Raw genomic sequence first — 18609 nt, 5'->3', positions numbered from 1 at the left:
GGCATTTGCACAGCAACACAATATTGTCACACATGTGTACATCCACGAGTGTGTGTGTATAAACCATGACAATGAACAGTGCTATCTTCTTTTGTATGTACACTGTATGTATGTCCTAAGCTGTGTACACGAGCATGCCTGATCCCTGGACATGGGTGCAAACCCTGCAAGTATAGATTTGTAAAGCATGTAATGAAGAATGCCCAATCCCCACATACACGCATAAAACTAGAGCGTGTGTCTGTAAGCATGTACACAAGCATGTTTATGGGTGTAAACCCACTGAGGGTATGTTTGTAAACCATGTACATGAGCACCGCAATCCCCGGGCAGGTATATAAACCCACGTGTGTACGTCTGTAGGCGTGTACATGCAGGTGTACAATCCCCATGCAAGTGTGCAGACAATGTACAACTCCCGTGCACGTGTGCACACTGGCATAGTGCACGTCTGTGAGCGTGGAGATGCAGCACACCTTTTTGTAAAACTGTGCAACCCAGTCCCCGTACATATATGCTTGCTGTGCCATGCATGTCTGTTAGCAGGTACACATCCATGCATAACTCTTATCCGTATGAGCAGTCCCTACAGTGCCCAGATGCTTTTGCTACCTGCCAGTCCCTGTGCCTGCATGGACCTGTGTGCATGTGCTTCATTTATGCACCTATTTCCTCATGCAGTAAATAGTCACAGGGTCGCAGCTTCTCACTGGAGAAGGCCCAGCCCTGCCTGTCCTACTAGTGCCCACGGTCCAGAGAGGAGGCAGACAAGGAACTAGGCAACCTCACTGTGGGGGTCAGCATTTGGGGGGAAAGCCTAAAGGGAGAAGGGGCTCCACACCCAGCTGTGGGATTCAGGAAAGTGTCCTGGTAAAAGGAAGCTTTAGGTCAATACCTGAAAGATAACTAGAGTTAGCCTGGTGAGGAATAGTGCTCTGGTCAGACGGAACAGCCTCTGTAAAAGCCCAGAGGCAAAGTGGGTTCAGAGAAATTAAAGGAATTCAACCTGGCTGGAGAACAGAGTGTATATATTTAGGGGCTGGGGGAGGAGATAAGGGGGAGGGGACTAGTAAGGGAGGGGACTACAGGAGAAGGCAGAAGCCAGTGCAAGCAGAGCTATGAAGGCTGTACAAGGTGTTTTGGACACACTTATGCCTACACTTAGGTAGGTCCATGGGCTTGTACAGGCAAATACTGCTCTACGCAGACCTGCCTCCCCCTGCCCTGTGGCGGGATGGGTGATGGGTTTGAATGCATTATCTCACCCACACTCCCACACATGCACACATATCCCTGATGAGCAAGTGGGCACCTGCAGACCAGCTCTGAGCAAAGCAGAAGTAAAACTTTTGTGTGCCACTGAGGGGGAAGCCATGTACCAGCCCATGGGGAATTTCCATGGCTGGATGGAGGCCCCTCTTTTTACTTGGAGATGGCTCCCTAGAAGATGCAGGCTTCCTTCCCAGGATGGGGAAAAGGAGGAGAGGAGTGATGTTGGTCTGAGTCCCTGAGGAGGAGGGACAGAGCTCTCTAGCGAGCAGAGAAGGGCAGGAGGGTGACACGGGAGGAGGGAGTGAGTTCCCAGGGGACTTCATGGGTGGCCAGAGGGGCAGAACAGGGGAGGTGAGGGTCTGGCTAGGGTGGATGTGGAGGGAGTGGGAAGGAGTGGGTATGTGCAGCAAAGAGGCTGAGGCTTTGGGGGTAGAGGAGACTCAGGGCTTGGGGGGGGCGCCCAGAGTTGGCCCTACTTGGTTACCCCAGTTCCCTGGCCCACACCTCAATGTACTTTACAACTACCATCACTATGGGAGAGGAAACCGGCTCCTTTCTGCAGTCTGGATGCCTCAGGCTGTGGGAGCTCAGTTATTGGGTCCATTGGCCTCTCAGTCAGGCTCTGTCCTAGCAGTGACAGCCCCAGTGAGGGTGTGGATTCAGAGGAGAGGTAAACCACAGCCCAGCTGTCAGGAGCTTGCATCCAATCTGGAGCTGTGGCAGACAGGCCAGACTGACCCTGGCAAGGGCTGAAGGGATTTGGAGGCCAGTAGTGATCCAGGGGTAGTTAACTGAAGGCCATGGGGTATTTATGCAAGGGGCTGGAGGTGTGGCCCAGAGGGGAGAGGCTAAGGGTCTGACATCATAGGCCAAAGGGGGATGGGGCTGGTTCCATTCTGGTCAGGATGGGCAGAGAGAGATTTGTGGTGCCAGAGGTTGATTGAAGGGAGGGGAGCTGCCACATGCCCTGTTTGCTCATAAGCAGCTCTCGTCTCTGCTTCCAGCTCTACCCTTCAAGGTGGTGGTGATCTCGGCAATCCTGGCCTTGGTGGTCCTCACGATCATCTCCCTCATCATCCTCATCATGCTCTGGCAGAAGGTAAGCCCCACCCTTGCCTGATGGGTGCAGACTGGCACACCATTTTTTGCATGGACCCCCCTGCCATCCCCTATTGCTGGAGGATCGGACCATGGTCGGAGCCCAGCATGGAGCTCAGGTGTGAAGTGATGCTGGGTGTTTGAGCTGCTTTCAACCCCAGCAGCCTGGGCAACATGGGCCTGGTCCAGGCCATCCAGGGTGCCCTGTCTCTGCTGTGCACCCCGCTTTCCATCCAGAGTCCTGCTCAGGCATCATCCCTGCCCATCGCAGCCACGGGGCATGGGACCTTCAGGGTGGACTGCACGGGCTCCAGCATTCTTCCAACTCTGACCCACAGAGACTCCCAGGATTCTACTGAAAGACATTCTAATCTTATTAATCTGTCATTTCAATGGACTGTTCTGAGATTTCACCATTCCGTGATTCCACCATAGGATTGCAGCACCCCATGATTCTATCATTCTAAGATTCCAATCCTGTGACTCCAACATCCTATGATTTCAACACTCTTAAGGTTATATCTTTCTGAGATTCCCGCTGTGACTGATCCAGCATGGGGAGGGGCCATCCACATCCAGTAGAATGTCCCTGCCTTGTGTTACTTTCCAGGGCTGCCTGTTCCTCTCTTCCCATCCGAGGAGCAGCCGAGGTTCTGGGAGAAGCTGGTGAGGAGGTTCTGATGAGCCTGCCCCTCAGTTGTGGGCTGCTCCTCAGCTGTCAGCTGCCCCTCAGCCGTCAGCTGCCCCTCAGCCGTCAGCTGCTCCTCAGCCGTGAGCTGCTCCTCAGCCGTCAGCTGCCCCTCAGCCGTCAGCTTCTCCTCAGCCGTCAGCTGCTCCTCAGCCACCTCCCCCTGACATCTGTTCCCGTGGAGCCCATGAAGGCCTTGGCTCTATTGACAACTTGCTGTATGGCTTCAGATATGCCCCTAATCCTTTCTGGGCTTCAGGTTTTCCTGCCCCATCTGTTTCATAAGGAGCTGGACCTAGTGGTCCCCCTCTGATGATCCATCCCTCGTCTTGGTCCTGCAGAAGCCACGCTATGAGATCCGATGGAAAGTGATTGAATCTGTGAGCTCTGATGGCCATGAATACATCTACGTGGACCCTATGCAGCTGCCTTACGACTCCACCTGGGAGCTGCCGCGGGACCAGCTTGTGCTTGGTCAGCCCAGGGAGGCCTCAAGTGGCAGTCTGGGGACTTGAGGCGGGTGGGAACACTGATGTCTGAGCACGGCCTTGCCATGATTAGCTTTGAGACCTAGGGCTGACGTCTTGCCTTCTCTGGCCCTAGGGCCCCGCCCTCTGTACAGTGGCGGCAAGATGATCCCCCAGGGACCGTCCAGCGTTGAGGTCCTATGATCCAATGATGGTGTGAGATGGGACCCCTTCGTGGCGAGAGAGGAAGTATTGATTGAGGGCAGACTGAGTGCCAGGCCTGTGCTTAGTCTAGCTGGAGAGGCTGAGAGGGCGTGGAGGAGCTGTGCTCCCCTCTGTGGGGAGATGAAGGCTTCCAGGGACTAAAGAGGGGCCAGAAAGCAGGCAGGACTTAGGCGAGACCAGGAAGGTCTGCGAAGCACTGTGATTTTAGGAGTGTCCGTCGGAGAAACACCTTAAGTCCAGGGTGGCTTGAGGGATGTCTAGCTTGACCTCAGAGAGTGTAGGGGGGTGCAGCTTCCTAGTGCGCCAGGAGCTGAGAGATCATCTCTTCCCCAGGACGCACCCTGGGCTCTGGGGCCTTTGGGCAGGTGGTGGAGGCCACGGCTCATGGCCTGAGCCATTCTCAGGCTACCATGAAAGTGGCCGTCAAGATGCTGAAATGTGAGTCCTGGGAGCCCGCCCCTCCCTTACCTCTCCCCTGCCCCCTCCCCGCACATTCAGGCACTCCCAGAGAAGGCCTCACGCTGATTCTCCGGGCACAGGAAGTGCAGTCACACCAGAGCCAGCAGCACTCCTGATTCTGCTTTGGGAAAGAGGCTCCCTCACCCTGCCCCCTCCTCCGGCAGGCTCCTCCCCTCCTCCGGGATCTTCCTCCCATCCTCTTTCCTCTTCTCCTGTGCACGGGTCCTCATCACCCACCTGGGTCTTACAGCACAGCCTGGGACAGAAGAGCCAGAATAGGCTCCAGTGGGGTGTCTGCAGGGCCTCAGTGACTGGACCAAGCCTGAGGGCCCCCTCTCTCCCTCAGCCACAGCCCGCAGCAGCGAGAAGCAAGCCCTCATGTCGGAGCTGAAGATCATGAGTCACCTCGGGCCCCACCTGAACGTGGTCAACCTGCTGGGGGCCTGCACTAAAGGAGGTACAACCCACCCCTAGAGGATTCTGGGGAAGTGCCAGCGGCCAAGGCCTGGCCCCTCCCCGCCCCCTCCTCAGTTTACGGACAGGACACTCCAGCTGGAGGGTCCGTGCCCACCCTGTCTAGTGCCCTCACTTCACAGAGCCAGATGGGTGTGGGATTTAGCAAGTCACCAAATCACATCACCTTCAAGACCAAAAGACTCTTTAGTTCACCAGTCCTAGCGGCTTCCAAATCAAGGGGTTCTCTGACATTTAAAAAATTTTCACGATACATTTTATTTTATTTTTACTTATTTATTTGTTTACAATACCTTTTAAAAACTATAAAATGTGACAGCTCATATGACACTGAAATGAGTTATAGCCCCACCTCTGGAGCCCACCAACCAGCTTGCTCACTGTGAGCTGCTTTCACTCGGATCATAGAATAAGGTCTCTCCAGCCAAATGTGTTTATTTGAAGCTCTGATTACAAGTTAGGCCACAAAAAAAAAATGTTTTCACTATTTGCAGCTGCTTATTGTGAGATTTGGGATTTTCCTCGGTATTGTGCAACAAAAACAGAATACAGAAGTACGCTGTGTACGTAGGCCAATTTATGTCTGCAATGATCACACATTTCAAAATTTTTGATTCCACCAGTATGTTTAAGCTGCCACGGATTGACTTTAAGTCAATGTATCGTGTTTGAATTTAAACAGTAACCTGGTAAACAGTTACCTTTGTTTATTTTGTATCCTGGGCTCCAGAATCAGCTTTATCAATAACAGCTAACCCTGTGCTTGCTACTTGCCAGGCACTGAGCTGAGCTGACAAAGGCATTGTCTCATGAATACTCAATGCAGCCCTTTGGGGTGGGTATTACTAGCCCCATTTAATAGATGGGGAAAGTAAAGCTCAGGGAAACTAAGTGCCTTGCTCACGGTCAGGAAAGTCCAGGTTTGCCTGGCACCTAAGCCTCTTTGCTGACCCACGTGCAACCCCTCCTTAGCCTCATGGCCCTGATGGGAAGTCCCCCCCGGGGACTGTCCCTGAGCCTGTCCCTCCGCAGGGCCCATCTTCATCATCACCGAGTACTGCCGCTACGGCGACCTGGTGGACTACCTGCACCGCAACAAGCACACCTTTCTGCAGCGCTGCTCCAACAAGCGCCGCCCGCCCAGCGCTGAGCTCTACAGCAACGCCCTGCCCGTCGGGCTCCCGCTGCCCAGGTACTGGAGGGAGGGCGGGACCTGAATCTGTGGGGAGCCCTGAGGAGCACCTGCTCACTCCTTCCTTGTCCAGGACAGAAAGCTGAGGTGAGGGCGGGCAGAGCCACTCCTGGAACCAGGTTTCACTTGTTTCACCAGCCAGCCCAAGACCTGGCCCCTGGCCACCCCAGAGGTGGGCAAAACAATAACGGTGGTGATGATGGTGGCATCGGCTACCACCTACTGACTGTCCGTGGTGTGCCAGGCCCTGCGCTGAGCACTCTGGAGGCTCAGAGGAGGTGACCCCCTTGACCCCTCACCCCACCCCATCTCATCTTCTCCCGTCGTCGACAGGGGGCACCTGGGGCCCTCCCGTCCCAGGCTGACCCCTCTGTAGTGCTCCACACTCTACTCCTCCCTCGCCACACCTCCCCCCTCCTCCCCACACCAGTCTCTCCAGTGCCTCCAGGGCAGCTCATCCCCTTTCTTCTTCTTCTTTTCCAAAAATAACATTTCTTTGTTCTTTTGCTAATTACAAAAGCTATAATGTTTATTGCAGAGGCAAGAGTAAGTTCAGAATAGCATTAAAAGACATTAAAACTCATCCATGTCCTCCCCAACATTTTGATTGATTTCCTTCCAGTCTTTTCTCTAACCCTAGAGACACATGTGTACATAGTCCCGCAGCTCTCGGGGGAGCTGCTGCTGCAGGCAGAGGCATTAAGGCGATTCATTGCCCACTTGCAGGGCATCGTGGCTGGACGGTGCTGTAGCGGCCACAGGAAGGCACTTGGGTACAGGCCCTTCCTGTGACCCTGGTCCTGGGGTGCTGGAATCACCCCTGGACGTAAGTTCTCTGAGGACACACCTTGGGTCCTAGGTCATCTTGGCAGACCCAGCGTCCAGCTCAGGGTGGGTCTGAGGTTGGCTGGAAGGGCTCACTACATGGTCATTCATATTGTGACAGACTGTGTGGGCATGCGAGAGTGAGGGAGAGAAGAAATGCATGAGTGACAGGGCCTTGCAGGAAGGGGAAGAGAGGGAAGAGGCTGTGCTTCTCCTTTTGTAACGCTCCTCTGCCCCCAGCCATGTGTCCCTGCCTGGGGAGAGCGATGGTGGCTACATGGACATGAGCAAAGACGAGTCGGTGGACTACGTGCCCATGCTGGACATGAAAGGGGACGTCAAATACGCAGACATCGAGTCCTCCAACTACATGGCTCCTTACGATAACTACGTCCCCTCCGGTGGGTGCGCACAGGGTCCTCACACCTATGTAGTCATGCATTCTTTTTTTTTCTATTTTTAAATTTTTTAAAATTTTTGGCTGCATTGGGTCTTCGTTGCTGCGCGCGGGCTTTCTCTAGTTGTGTCGAACGGGGGCTACTCTTCGTTGCGGTGCGCGGGCTGCTTCTCATTGCGGTGGCTTGTCTTGTTGCGGAGCACGGGCTCTAGGCGTGCGGGCTTCAGTAGCTGTGGCTCTCGGGCTCTAGAGTGCAGGCTCACGAGTTGTGGCGCACCGGCTTAGTTGCTCTGCGGCACGTGGGATCTTCCCGGACCAGGGATCGAACCCGTGTCCCCTGCATTGGCGGGCGGATTCTTAACCACTGCACCACCAGGGAAGTCCCATGTAGTCATACATTCTTTTCGAAACCTTTCCTCTGCCCAGCCTGGCAACAACCCTGCTAGGAAGGTGACCTTGTGCCCATTTCATAGATGCAGAAACTGAGGCTAGCCACCTGCCCAAAGCTGCTGTGTGGTGGAACCCCAATATGAACCCCCTGTTTCTGGGTCCAGAGATGTGTACACAGCCCACAGGGAGGGGAGGAGCTAGGGTGGGCGCAGGGGTGCCTGACCTGCTGGGGCCTCGGGGAAGAGTGGTCTGCAGGTGCCAGGCTGATCTAGAGTCCCTAAAGAGCAGGCAGGCCAGGCTGAGCAAAGGTGGCCCAGAGCTAAAGCCAAAAGTTTTTCTGGCCAATGAGGGCTCTGATAAAGAAGGAGAATTTAAGTTAGATATTTGGAAATTGTTTTCCTTTTGCGGGGGGCTTAGAGGATCAGGAATCTTCTCTCTGGGACATTCAGCCTCCACGAGCCAAAGGCCAGGGGTTCTCTAGCCCCAGGGAGACACAAGACAGTGGGTGTCCTTCTGCTCTTCCCTAGCTCCTGAGAGGACCTGCCGGGTGACTTTAATCAACGAGTCCCCAGTGCTTAGCTACACGGATCTTGTGGGCTTCAGCTACCAGGTGGCCAATGGCATGGAGTTCCTGGCCTCCAAGAATGTATGTGTGGTCACAGTGAGCACAGTGGGGTCCTGGGGAGGTGGGTCACCCAGCCAGCCAGGGTGCTCCCAGTACATGGCCCCGTACGGCATCCCTCTGGTGGGTGAGGACGGCAAATGCCCTCACACCTGGTGGCCCGTCACACCTGAGCAGCGATGCATATTTCCCAAAGCCCCTGACACGGAGAGTCTTTCCCCACGATTGCCCCCCACGGTCTCAGCTCCCGTCTCCTGCCTCCCCAGTGCGTCCACCGAGATCTGGCAGCCAGGAATGTGCTCATCTGTGAGGGCAAACTGGTCAAGATCTGCGACTTTGGCCTGGCTCGTGACATCATGCGAGATTCGAACTACATCTCCAAAGGCAGTGTGAGTGCCTTCCACCGTCCTCATGGTTCGCGTGGCTGTGGCTCGTGGGAGATCAGCACAGGGTTCTCGTGGCCTGCCCTGCCCAGCGGCGATGGGCTCTGCCTGCCTAGCCCTGTGTGCAGGGACGGGAAGGGGAGCCACTAGCTGTGCATGGGGTGTGGGTGAGACGCCGAGGCCCGTGGGGTAGGCCGGGGGCTCAGATTTGCTGGTCATGGCAGGGGCCAAGGGACCAGCTGTAAAGGGTCCTGGGGAGGTTGAAGGGGCAACAGGCCAAATGTGCCATCCCAACAGCGATGGTGAACAGAGGAAGAAGCCCAGGTGACAGGCTAAGACAGATGAGTAGATGGCAGGCGGTATTTGGTTCAAAGGTGACCATCCTGCCTCCCACTCATGTCCCCACTTCCCGCATAGGGACAGAACTGGAGGGACACTGGGCCCCAGAGATCTAAGACAGCTAGGACGAGAGCTGGGTGACACCTTGGCACGTCTCTTCCTCCCCCCAGCAGGGGCCTCTCCTGGGGTCAAGAAGGGGAGCCCGTTCCATGAGAAGCCTCAGACCCTGGGGCTCTCCCTCCTGGACAGGGGTTACCGTGTCCCCAGCTTGTGAGGAAAGAATCTCAGCCTCCTGATCCTCTGACCAGCACTGGGATGGGCGTGGGAGCCGTGCACCAGCAGAGATGGGCCCTCAGGGACCGGGAAGTGAGAACGAGCTGGGGGTGGGAAGTGCCAGGCTTCCTCCCAGCTCCCAGGTGCAGAGTGGGGCCCGGCCCCTCCTTGCGCTCAGCAGCCTCCGCCCTCCCGCAGACCTTCCTGCCTCTGAAGTGGATGGCCCCCGAGAGCATCTTCAACAGCCTCTACACCACCCTGAGCGACGTGTGGTCCTTCGGGATCCTGCTCTGGGAGATCTTCACCCTGGGTACACTTCCTTCTTCCTCCAGTCCGCAGCCTCACGGCACAGCATCCGCCCTGACCGCTCACACCTCCATCCCGGTGGGGCTGTGGGACGGGCTCTGGGACAGGGCTCAGAAGCTCTGCTTCTTTCTTGTTTCTGTGTGACCTTGGCAAGTCTCTTGCCCTCTCTGGATCTCTTTACCTCCCCATCTCAGTAGAGATAAATTTGGACAGTGACATCAAAAAGCCTGCTTGGCTCCGGCGTTCTCTGGTTCTCTGATCCTGGGGAGGGATGCAGTCTCTGTCCAGAGCCTATGAGGGAGCCCACATGTCCCAGTGCCAAGGCCACTGCACCCTCACCGACGCCGGGGTTGGTGTGCCTCTCCCTGTCCCATGGAAGAAGATTCTTGCCACTGTTCCGACACCCCTGAGCCTGTGTTTCTTGTCTCTGCTCCCTAACAGGTGGCACCCCGTACCCAGAGCTGCCCATGAACGAGCAGTTCTACAATGCCATCAAGAGGGGCTACCGCATGGCTCAGCCTGCCCACGCCTCTGACGAGATGTGAGTGGAGCACTTGGGAAGATACTTTGGTTGCAAACAGTAGATATCCAACTTTACCAGCTTAAGCCAAAAACAGATTTATTAGTTCAGAGATGTAGAAAAATGTAGGTATAGCTGGATCCTGTTGTTCATAAGACATCATCCACACTCTCTCGTTCTACCCCGGGGCTCTGCTCTCCTCCGCGTCAGCCTCACTTTCAGGTTGGCACCGTCCAAATGGCTACGTCCTAGCTGCTTTCACCATAGTTCCAGTGAAAGGTCCAGAGGTGACTGTCAAGGGCTCGGCTGGGGTCACCTGCCCATCCAGAAAACCAGCCACTGAGCTAAGGGGATAAAAATGCCTACTGGTCATGCCTGTGTCATGTGCTCACCAAGGTGTGATCAATCCCATGCAACCACTGAACTGAGGGTGGTGGGAGGGCTTCCCAAGGGGACATGCAGGTGCAGTAATGGAAAAACCCCTCCCCTCCTAACTCTTCATTACTCCCCTTGTTCTGGGAGGTGGCAGACCCTGAGCCAGAGACCCTGACCCCTCTGCCCCTCTCCCCAGCTATGAGATCATGCAGAAGTGCTGGGAAGAGAAGTTTGAGATTCGGCCCCCCTTCTCCCAGCTGGTGCTGCTTCTCGAGAGACTGCTGGGCGAGGGTTACAAAAAGGTATGTTGAGGCAGGGTTGGGGTGGGGAACGGAGAGTTCTGGTCCAGAAGTAGACACAAGGTACAAGGCTTTGTGTGACATGCTGGTATTTGGGGGACCATCCTTTCCCCTCTCTGGGCCTCAGTTTCTCTGGGTACTAATAGGGGATGGGCTGGAGCTGTGAGTGTAGTTTATTTTAGCAGCATAGAGTTTTTAAAAGTGAAATCCTATGTGGAAGCTGATTGATTTAAAGTGGGGGCAGGAAGCCTCCAGCCCCCTTCATCCTGCATCCTTCCTCATGCCTTTGCACCCAGACCAAGTCCTGGGCCTCCGTCACAAGTTTGAACAACCCCAGGCGAGATGGCTGCTGAGGGCCTGACCACTTGGACCCTGTGGCGGGCTCATGCAAGGCTTATGGAGCCAGCAGGGCCTTAAAACCCTCCCTGCCCAACTACGAAGCTACAGTGAGGGGGATGCACGTGTCCTTTGGCCCAGACTCAGTCCATTCCTAAGCCCACTCCCAACCACATCTGTTTACAGCTCCAGGACCAGTGAGCTGGAATGGAGTGGTCTCCCTTCAGTAGCGAGGGAAACTGTGGCCCCAGCGAGGGAGGCCATGGCAGGCAGAGAGCCCGTGCCTGTCTGCCCTGAAGTGGGGGAAGAGTTAGGGTTGCGGGTGCTAGTCCGATCCCTGTCCCCTCCCTGGGTGACCCTGAGCTCATCTTGTCTGGTGAGAGGCCAGGTAGGAGAGCAGCTCAGCTGTGTGGCTTTGGGCAATTCTTCCTCTCTGAGCACCAGGTGCCTTATTTACATGAGGCGGGAGGGGCTGGGTCAGAATCTACCCGTTGGATGATCCCTAAAGGCATTTCTGGTCTGACCCTGCCTGTGTCTCGGGTTCTTCCTGCCCTGCTGAGCAGAAGTACCAGCAGGTGGATGAGGAGTTTCTGAGGAGCGACCACCCAGCCGTCCTTCGGTCCCAAGCCCGCTTGCCCGGCTTCAATGGCCTCCGATCCCCCCTGGACACCAGCTCCGTCCTCTACACTGCTGTGCAGCCCAACGAGGGTGACAACGACTATATCATCCCCCTGCCTGACCCCAAACCCGAGGTTGCTGATGAGGGACCACTGGAGGGTTCCCCCAGCCTTGCCAGGTAGCCATTCTGACCTGCAGCCCAAAGCAGTAGTGTGCATAGTGTGTGTGTGTGTGTGTGTGTCTTTGTGTGTGTGTCTGTCTGTGCCTTCATGCCATCAGGCTTGCCTTAGAAGTAAGTTACCTAGGATGAGTACTTATTCCTGCCAGTGAATAGAAGAGAGAATTGAACTCATTTGACCTGTGATGACCTCGAGTGGAAATGGCAGGCTGGTAAGAGAAAGTGGCCTGAGACATATTTGTAAGGTAGCTGTTTTCTTTAAAGGAGCCTCCACAGGCCATCTACTCTGTCCCCTCTCTTAGGCCCTGTCCTAGCCCTAAGGAGGAAAAGAGGAAAATCTAATTCACATCCCCAGCACCCCATGTATTACTCTGTGGTCATCGCCAGCCCTGTGGTCTGTCCTTTAGCACCATGCCCTGAGGACCCCAGGGAGCCTGGCACAGGGAGGCAGAGGTACCTACAGAAGTTCAGGCCAAAATTCAGACTGGGGAGGAGATTCGTGCTTTTCTTTTGCCTCGGGATGTGACGTTACAGTATGGGGAGGGCTTTGGAGGAAGACCACCTGTCGCCTGGACTAGATGTTCCCCGTGTGGCCAGACCCACACCCAAAACAAGATCCACGCTATGGTGAAATGGCAGGGACCCCAAACTGGGTGCCAGCTCCATCTCTGCCGCTAGCTGCCGTGAGACCCGGCCACACATCTTCTCTGCGAGCCTGTCTCTCCACGTGCACTTCCTAGTGCACACATAGGACTTGGCAGGCCCTCCCCACCCTGTTTGAGAAGCTAATATTCCAAGGCTCCAAGTAGCCAATGTACAGAGGAGTTGAGCTCAGAGTTCAAACAGCTTGGGGTGTGAATGTTGGTGCTGCTCTGTGCCCTCAGACAAGCTGCTTCCCCTCTCTGAACCTCAGTTCCCTTAACTGTAAAATGAAAACAGTAAGAGTACTTCTATTTGGAGGTTGTTGTGGGGATTAAATGAGATCATTATACATTCAGGCATGCAGGAGAGAGACACTGACAGGTGAGCAATCAACTCGATCTGCTCTGAAGCCCCAACTCCTATACTTACCCGCTGTGTGATGCAGGGCCATGATGTAACCTCTCTGAGCTGCACTTTCCTCACAGCGCCTGCCTTGCATAGTCTTTACAAGGATTCAGTGAGTTAAAATGTGTAAGGTGCATGCTGCAAGGGTGGATAGATAGAAAGCTCTACGTTAATGCTGTTAATATTTCACTGTGGTTCCCTCCCAGCCTCTCACTCACTTGCCTTCCACCTCTAGCTCCGCCCTGAATGAAGTCAACACCTCCTCTACCATCTCCTGTGACAGCCCCCTGGAACCCCAAGAGGAACCAGAGCCAGAGCCCCAGCCTGAGTCCCAGGTGGAGCCAGAGCCCAAGCGGCCGCCGGATTCCAGCTGCCCTGGGCCTCGGGCCGAGGCGGAGGACAGCTTCCTGTAGGGGCTGGCCCCCACCCTGCCCTACCCGAAGCTCCCCCTCTACCTCCCAGCACCCTGCGCCTCCTGGCCTGGCCCAGCCTCCCAACAGCCAGGCTGTTCCCATCAGCTGTCCTCTCTGGAAAGCTTTTGCCCCTGGCACATCACACCCCAACCCCTGGGGCTGGCTTAGGAGGTAAGAGAACTGTAGGGACCATGACCGGTCCTCTGCCTCTGGAGAGCGCATGTGACTCTGAGCCAGGCTTCTCCCAGGGGACTCAGTTTCCCCATCTGTAAGATGGGGAAGGTGGGCTTGGCAACCCACAATCTGGGATTCTCACCCTGGCTGACAGATGTGGAGGCTGGAATCCCTGAGGAGATGCTCAAGGTTCATGAGGTGGTAGGTTAACTTTTTTTCTGTTCAGCCAGCTGCCCCTCAAGGAGCTGCAGCTCTCTCCTTGCACTTTTTCCTGCCCAAGAGCTGGGGAAGGGACCCTAGCATCTCTGGCTCCTGGCTGAGGTAGGGCCTGGCCTTGGACAGTGTTGCCTCATCCAGAAGCCACCTCCCCTCAATGCCAGTCTTTGCTTTCCCAGGCCCAAGCTGGTCTGGGGCCTTCCAAGCTTAATTAATGCTGGGGGCTGAGCCAAGGACAGGACACCCTGGCCTGTAGCCCCTGCCCCAGGCACTCGGGGTACACCTCCCCATAACATGCCTGTGTCCGTGTCTTCCTGGCCCCATGGATCCAGGGGTCTTTTTCCTCATCACTGCCAGTCTTACTCCACTCACCAGAGTCTCCAGGGCCAGATGGGCCCCACGTCTGTGACGAGTGTGTTGACGTGCCTGCAAGAGGTGTCCACACGTGTGGACCAATGTGGCATTGGACCCGCTAAGAGACCTTGGAGGAATCCCTCGCCCTCTGTTTTCCCTGTTGAAAAATGAGCAGGTTGGACTCATTGACTTCTGGTGCCCTGCCAGCACTAACATTCTAGAATATTCCAGGGGTTGCACACTTGCCCAGATGAAGCAAAGATAAACCCTCCAAACCTCTATCCCGGGTTAGTTGGGGTCTGGGGAGGTTCCAGACTACACATCACACTCCGGGCATTCAGGAACTGTGTCCCTTCCCCAGGCCCCTGGCAAGTCCCCAAAGGCCAGCTGCCCAGGCCTTGACTCTGAGTGACAGCCAGTGTCCTGGAAAGCCCCCAGAAGCTGCCCCAGGGACATGGGGAGACCGTGGGACCCCTTTCAGCACCCACATGACCTCTGGAGCTATTCTGGGCAAAGGAGGCCGAGACGGCAAGTCAGACCACCTGACACGGCCCACCACTCCAGAGCCTGCTGTCCAGGTCTGTGCCGCAGGCCTAGAGGACAGCGAAAGGACAAGAAACCTTGGATGGGGGACCTGAGGAAGGGGCGCAAGAGGTGGGTACTTTGGGGGGGTGTCTTCCCACCTGCCAGCTGCCCCACCCTGAGGCAGGAACCGTGGAACACTGCTTTGTCTGCCCGGGGACGCTCACCTCACTGTGTCTGCCAGCCCAGTGGGCACTGGAGGGGCCTGGGGCGTGAGGGCTGTGGCCAAGACTGCTGGCAGGGGAAGGGCTGGACGGAGGGTGAGGGAAGGTCAGCGCCTCTGGGCACCAGCCCCCTGTGTTGGTTGGCACCTCCCCGCCCCAGGACCCACGAAGCCTGGTCAAGGAGAGGGCGTGGGTTCTCACTACGGTACCAAAGATGTAATCACCTAGGTTTACAAGTATTTTTAGGACTCACATTAACTCACATTTATACAACAGAAGTGCTATTTTGTATGCCATCAACTTTTCTTCTCTGTGTACTTTTTTTTTTTTAAGAGAAAGATTTTAATATTAAACCTGGTGCTTCTCACCCACAGACTTTGTGGTGTCTCGCAGGTTTGGATCCCCGGGCCTGGGAGGTGGCAAGAGTGGGGTAGGGCAGCCAGGCTCGCCCAGATGTAGGATCCCTGCACAGGGCCCTTCAGCTCAAGTCTTGCTTCCATCTGTGAGACGGGGGTCTTCACACTCCCCCCAGCTCCTCGCTGGTAGCCGGGTGACCTGGACCTCAGGCTTTGGTTTTCCAAGTTGTGAAAGGAGAATGCTCTTCCGGCTCTGCAGTGCCTGGTTCTGGGTTGGGAGCCTGCGCTCCCCTGCCAGCCCCACTCCGCCCCACCATGTGCTTTGGCTTTGGCCGTTAAGCCAGGCCACCCCCCTCCCTCCCTCCGCTCTGCCCATGGGCCCAGATTGAGGCTGGTGTGGCTCGTGAGAGGCATCCGCTAAAGCCCAGATCCCAGGCCCCGGTGAGTAGTGGTCGTGTCTCAGGTAGGAGCAGGGCAGATGGACAGAGCTCCCAAGGGGTCCAGAGAGCCGGAAGAATGGGGAGAGAGGGTGAAGGAGAGAGAGGAAGATGAAGGGAGGAAGACGCGGGGTGATAGCCACCAGGACAAGGCCAGGGGAGGGAAAGGCGGCCCGGCTGGGTCTCTGAGAGCAAAGTCTAGCCAGGCTGGGAGAGGGGTGCGGACCGGCCCCCCACGGCTGCAGCAGCTCGGTGGCGTGGGGCTGGCACGAACCAGGCATCTTGGTGTCTGCTGGCCGGCTCGGTACTGGACGTCGGCTCCACTGCCCAGCCCAAGCCTGGGAGACCTGGCAGCAGTAGGGGACCAGGGCAATAGAGCTGCCAGGGGCAAAGGGCAGAGTGCACAGGTCCTGGACCCAGCCTGGGGCTTCCTGGCCCTCCTGCCTGAGCCCTTTGGGAGGGGTCACCTGAGATGGAACCAGGTTTCGGCTTGAGATCTGTCACACCTCACTACGTGACCTTGGCCGTTCCCTGCTCACTCTGAACTGGGGAAGGGGCCTCTCAGTCTGTTTCTGGGGACAGGCACCTGGTTTTGGAACCACAGGCCTCCCTGGACCGCCTCCAGAAGTCTGGGGCCATGGCTGCCAGTGGGGAGAGGAACAGAGACGTGGGGCAGCTCTGACTCACGGGCCCAGCCGCCAACTCAGGGGCGGTTGAGCCACCCCCAGGGAAACCCCGCCTGCTGCAGGGCCCACCCTCCTGGGGGTCCTGGCCTTAGAGCCCGTGACCCCGTCTCTCCTGGCTGTGGTAGGAGATGAATAAGCCATACCCAGATCTGCCCTGTAAAGAGAGTAAACGACTACATTCCAGATGCGGATTATCCTCGCCCGTGGGAAAAGTCTCCATCTGGAGGTCAGGGGACCTCGGCTCCCTCCATCTCAGGCCTGCTCCTTATGGGGCCTTGGGTGGATTATTGGGCCTCAGGCCTCCATTTCCCCAGAGGTAAATGGAGCTAATGATGCCACAAAGGGATGAAGGAGGATAGAGCTCTGGTGCCCACTTACTGAACAGTTACTCTGTGCCAGGCCTGTCCTGTCGCTGCACACATTTTCTCATTTGCCCTTACATCCACCCTGTGAACCAGGAGCTACTATTGTCCCCGTATTACAAAGGAGACACCAGTTCAGGGGGTGTTGAAGTGGCTTGCCCAAGGTCATCTGGTCGGTGTGGCATGGAGGGGATAGGAGCCTGGGCCTGGCCGACCCCCAGGTCAGCCCTAGGGGAGGCGAAGCCCAGGCTGGGTTGCAGGGCAGGTGAGTGGGGAAGCCTGGGTCCCAGCCCCGGTCTCCTGACTCCAGACCTCTGGGTCTGTGGGTCCCCAGGAGAAAACACTGGGGGAGAGGAGAGAGCTAAGTGAGTCTGAGGGCTAAGTGAACATAATAAATGAGTCTGGTGGGGGGCTTGGAACCCACAGGCCCCTGTGCAGAGGGGTGCGGGAGCTGGAGGACGGGGGAACCGTAGTTCAACCTCTGCGGGCTCCCGCCACTCAGGCGGGCCCACGGGAACGGGTGAGCTGGAATTTTCCTCCCAGACGATGAGCCACTTGACTACACAATTCTTCCGCCACCCTATTCACAGCCAGCGTCCTTGTTCCTGGAAAAAGAGGGAAAGACTGAAAGCTTTTGCTGAGGGGCCCTGACCCTTAGCTGGTGAGGGGCCCCACGACCGCCATTAATGCCCCTTCTTTGAATTAGAGCACTGTCTCCACAAGGCCTCTTCTATTTCAGTTTCTCATTCAGCTTCATAGTCATTTAGAATTACTTTTATAAAAGCATTTATATAATATATGCCTACACTAAAAATTATCTATTACCAAATATGTAATATAGAAAGAGACCCTTGAGACCCTGGCTCTGTCCCGGTCCCTCACCATTTAGAGTGGGTTCCTATCAGTGGACCCATGTGATGTTGACAGTACAGCCAGGAGACATGCCAAGGGAAGATCTGGATGAGGAAGCTGAGGCTCAGAGCCATGAAGTGCTGGCCCGAGGTCACACACAGGGAGGCTCATGCCTGCCGGTCTGGTGTCCTTGCCACTGCCTTTCTCAGGGAGTCTCTGAGTCCAGTTCCTGGATGCAGAGTGGGCAGCCGGCTGAGCCTTGGGGTCAGGGTGCTGACCGTCCACTCGGGGTGAGGCTCCTGGAATTCCCTGGGTAGGCTCCTCCTTGGAGGGGGCTTCTGGGGCTTCTCTGGGCTGTGATGGGTTCCCACAGCTCAGAATACCATCTGCCATGACCTGCCATGACTTTTGGGGCCTGATGAAGGGGGCCCAGCCTGGGGCAGGGGGTGGCCCTTCTCAGGATCCAGCAGGGACTCAGGGACATCACAGAAGCCAGACTATCTCTCTGTGGTCCCCCTCCCACTGGCTCAGCCCCTGCCCTTCTCCCTGGTCCCCCTTTGGCATGCTTGTCTGCCCTCTCCAACAGCTCCCTATGCCTCCACCCCCCCGCTTAGGGCTCCTTTCCTCCTAACAAGGTTGGGGCAGTTCCAGTCTCTTTCTGGTTTGGGGTTTTGTGGGTAATCACTGCAAGGAACTAGAAAGTCACAAATACAGGGAAGTAACAAATCTTCTGGAAAATCACAGAATTCTCAGAGTGGTTGTTCCCCTTCTGAAGGGACAAGACGGCAGCTTCCACGCCTGAAAGTTTTTCTTCTTCGTTACTGATCATCTTGAAGCATACTATGACCTTGGCTCTCCTTTGCTCAAACACCTTTGATGGCTCCCCACAGCCCAACAAACAAAGTCCAGACATCCTCATGTGGTCTTCAAGGCCCTTCCTGACCTGGCTCCAACCTCTCCTGCTCCTTCTCCCACATCTGCCCTCAAGGCCCGTCTACCCCTGTGTGGCCACAAGCTGTCCAACCTTCCAACAGTACACAAGGCTTCCCTTTTCTCCACATCCTTACCAACACCTATCGCTTGTCTTTTTGATAATAGCCATTCGAACAGGTATGAGGTGATATCTCATTGTGGTTTTGACTTGATTTCTTAATGATTAGTGATGTGCATCTTTTCATGTGCCTGTTGGCCATATGTAGGTCTTCTTTGCAAAAATGTCTATTCAGTTCC

At 56.0% G+C, this 18609-nt stretch overlaps 1 protein-coding gene across 2 annotated transcripts in view; it reads left to right on the top strand.

Moving 5' to 3' along the window:
• Positions 1-15053, top strand: part of PDGFRB (platelet derived growth factor receptor beta) — a 38746-nt gene extending 23693 nt beyond the window's left edge. For both annotated transcript variants that reach the window (XM_068536193.1, XM_068536194.1), the window contains 13 exons: positions 2277-2371; positions 3400-3532; positions 4084-4188; positions 4556-4666; positions 5716-5875; positions 6941-7101; positions 8015-8133; positions 8376-8498; positions 9303-9414; positions 9852-9951; positions 10502-10607; positions 11504-11736; positions 13019-15053. In XM_068536193.1, coding sequence (XP_068392294.1) covers positions 2277-2371; positions 3400-3532; positions 4084-4188; positions 4556-4666; positions 5716-5875; positions 6941-7101; positions 8015-8133; positions 8376-8498; positions 9303-9414; positions 9852-9951; positions 10502-10607; positions 11504-11736; positions 13019-13196 — 1736 coding nt within the window. In that variant the 3' untranslated portion in view covers positions 13197-15053. The remainder of the gene's footprint in view (positions 1-2276; positions 2372-3399; positions 3533-4083; positions 4189-4555; positions 4667-5715; positions 5876-6940; positions 7102-8014; positions 8134-8375; positions 8499-9302; positions 9415-9851; positions 9952-10501; positions 10608-11503; positions 11737-13018) is intronic.
• The last annotated feature ends 3556 nt before the right edge of the window (positions 15054-18609 follow it).

The sequence above is a fragment of the Eschrichtius robustus genome, chromosome 2 (genome assembly GCF_028021215.1).
Source record: "Eschrichtius robustus isolate mEscRob2 chromosome 2, mEscRob2.pri, whole genome shotgun sequence".
NCBI lineage: Eukaryota > Metazoa > Chordata > Mammalia > Artiodactyla > Eschrichtiidae > Eschrichtius > Eschrichtius robustus.
This window is presented reverse-complemented; position numbering and strand designations above follow the sequence as displayed.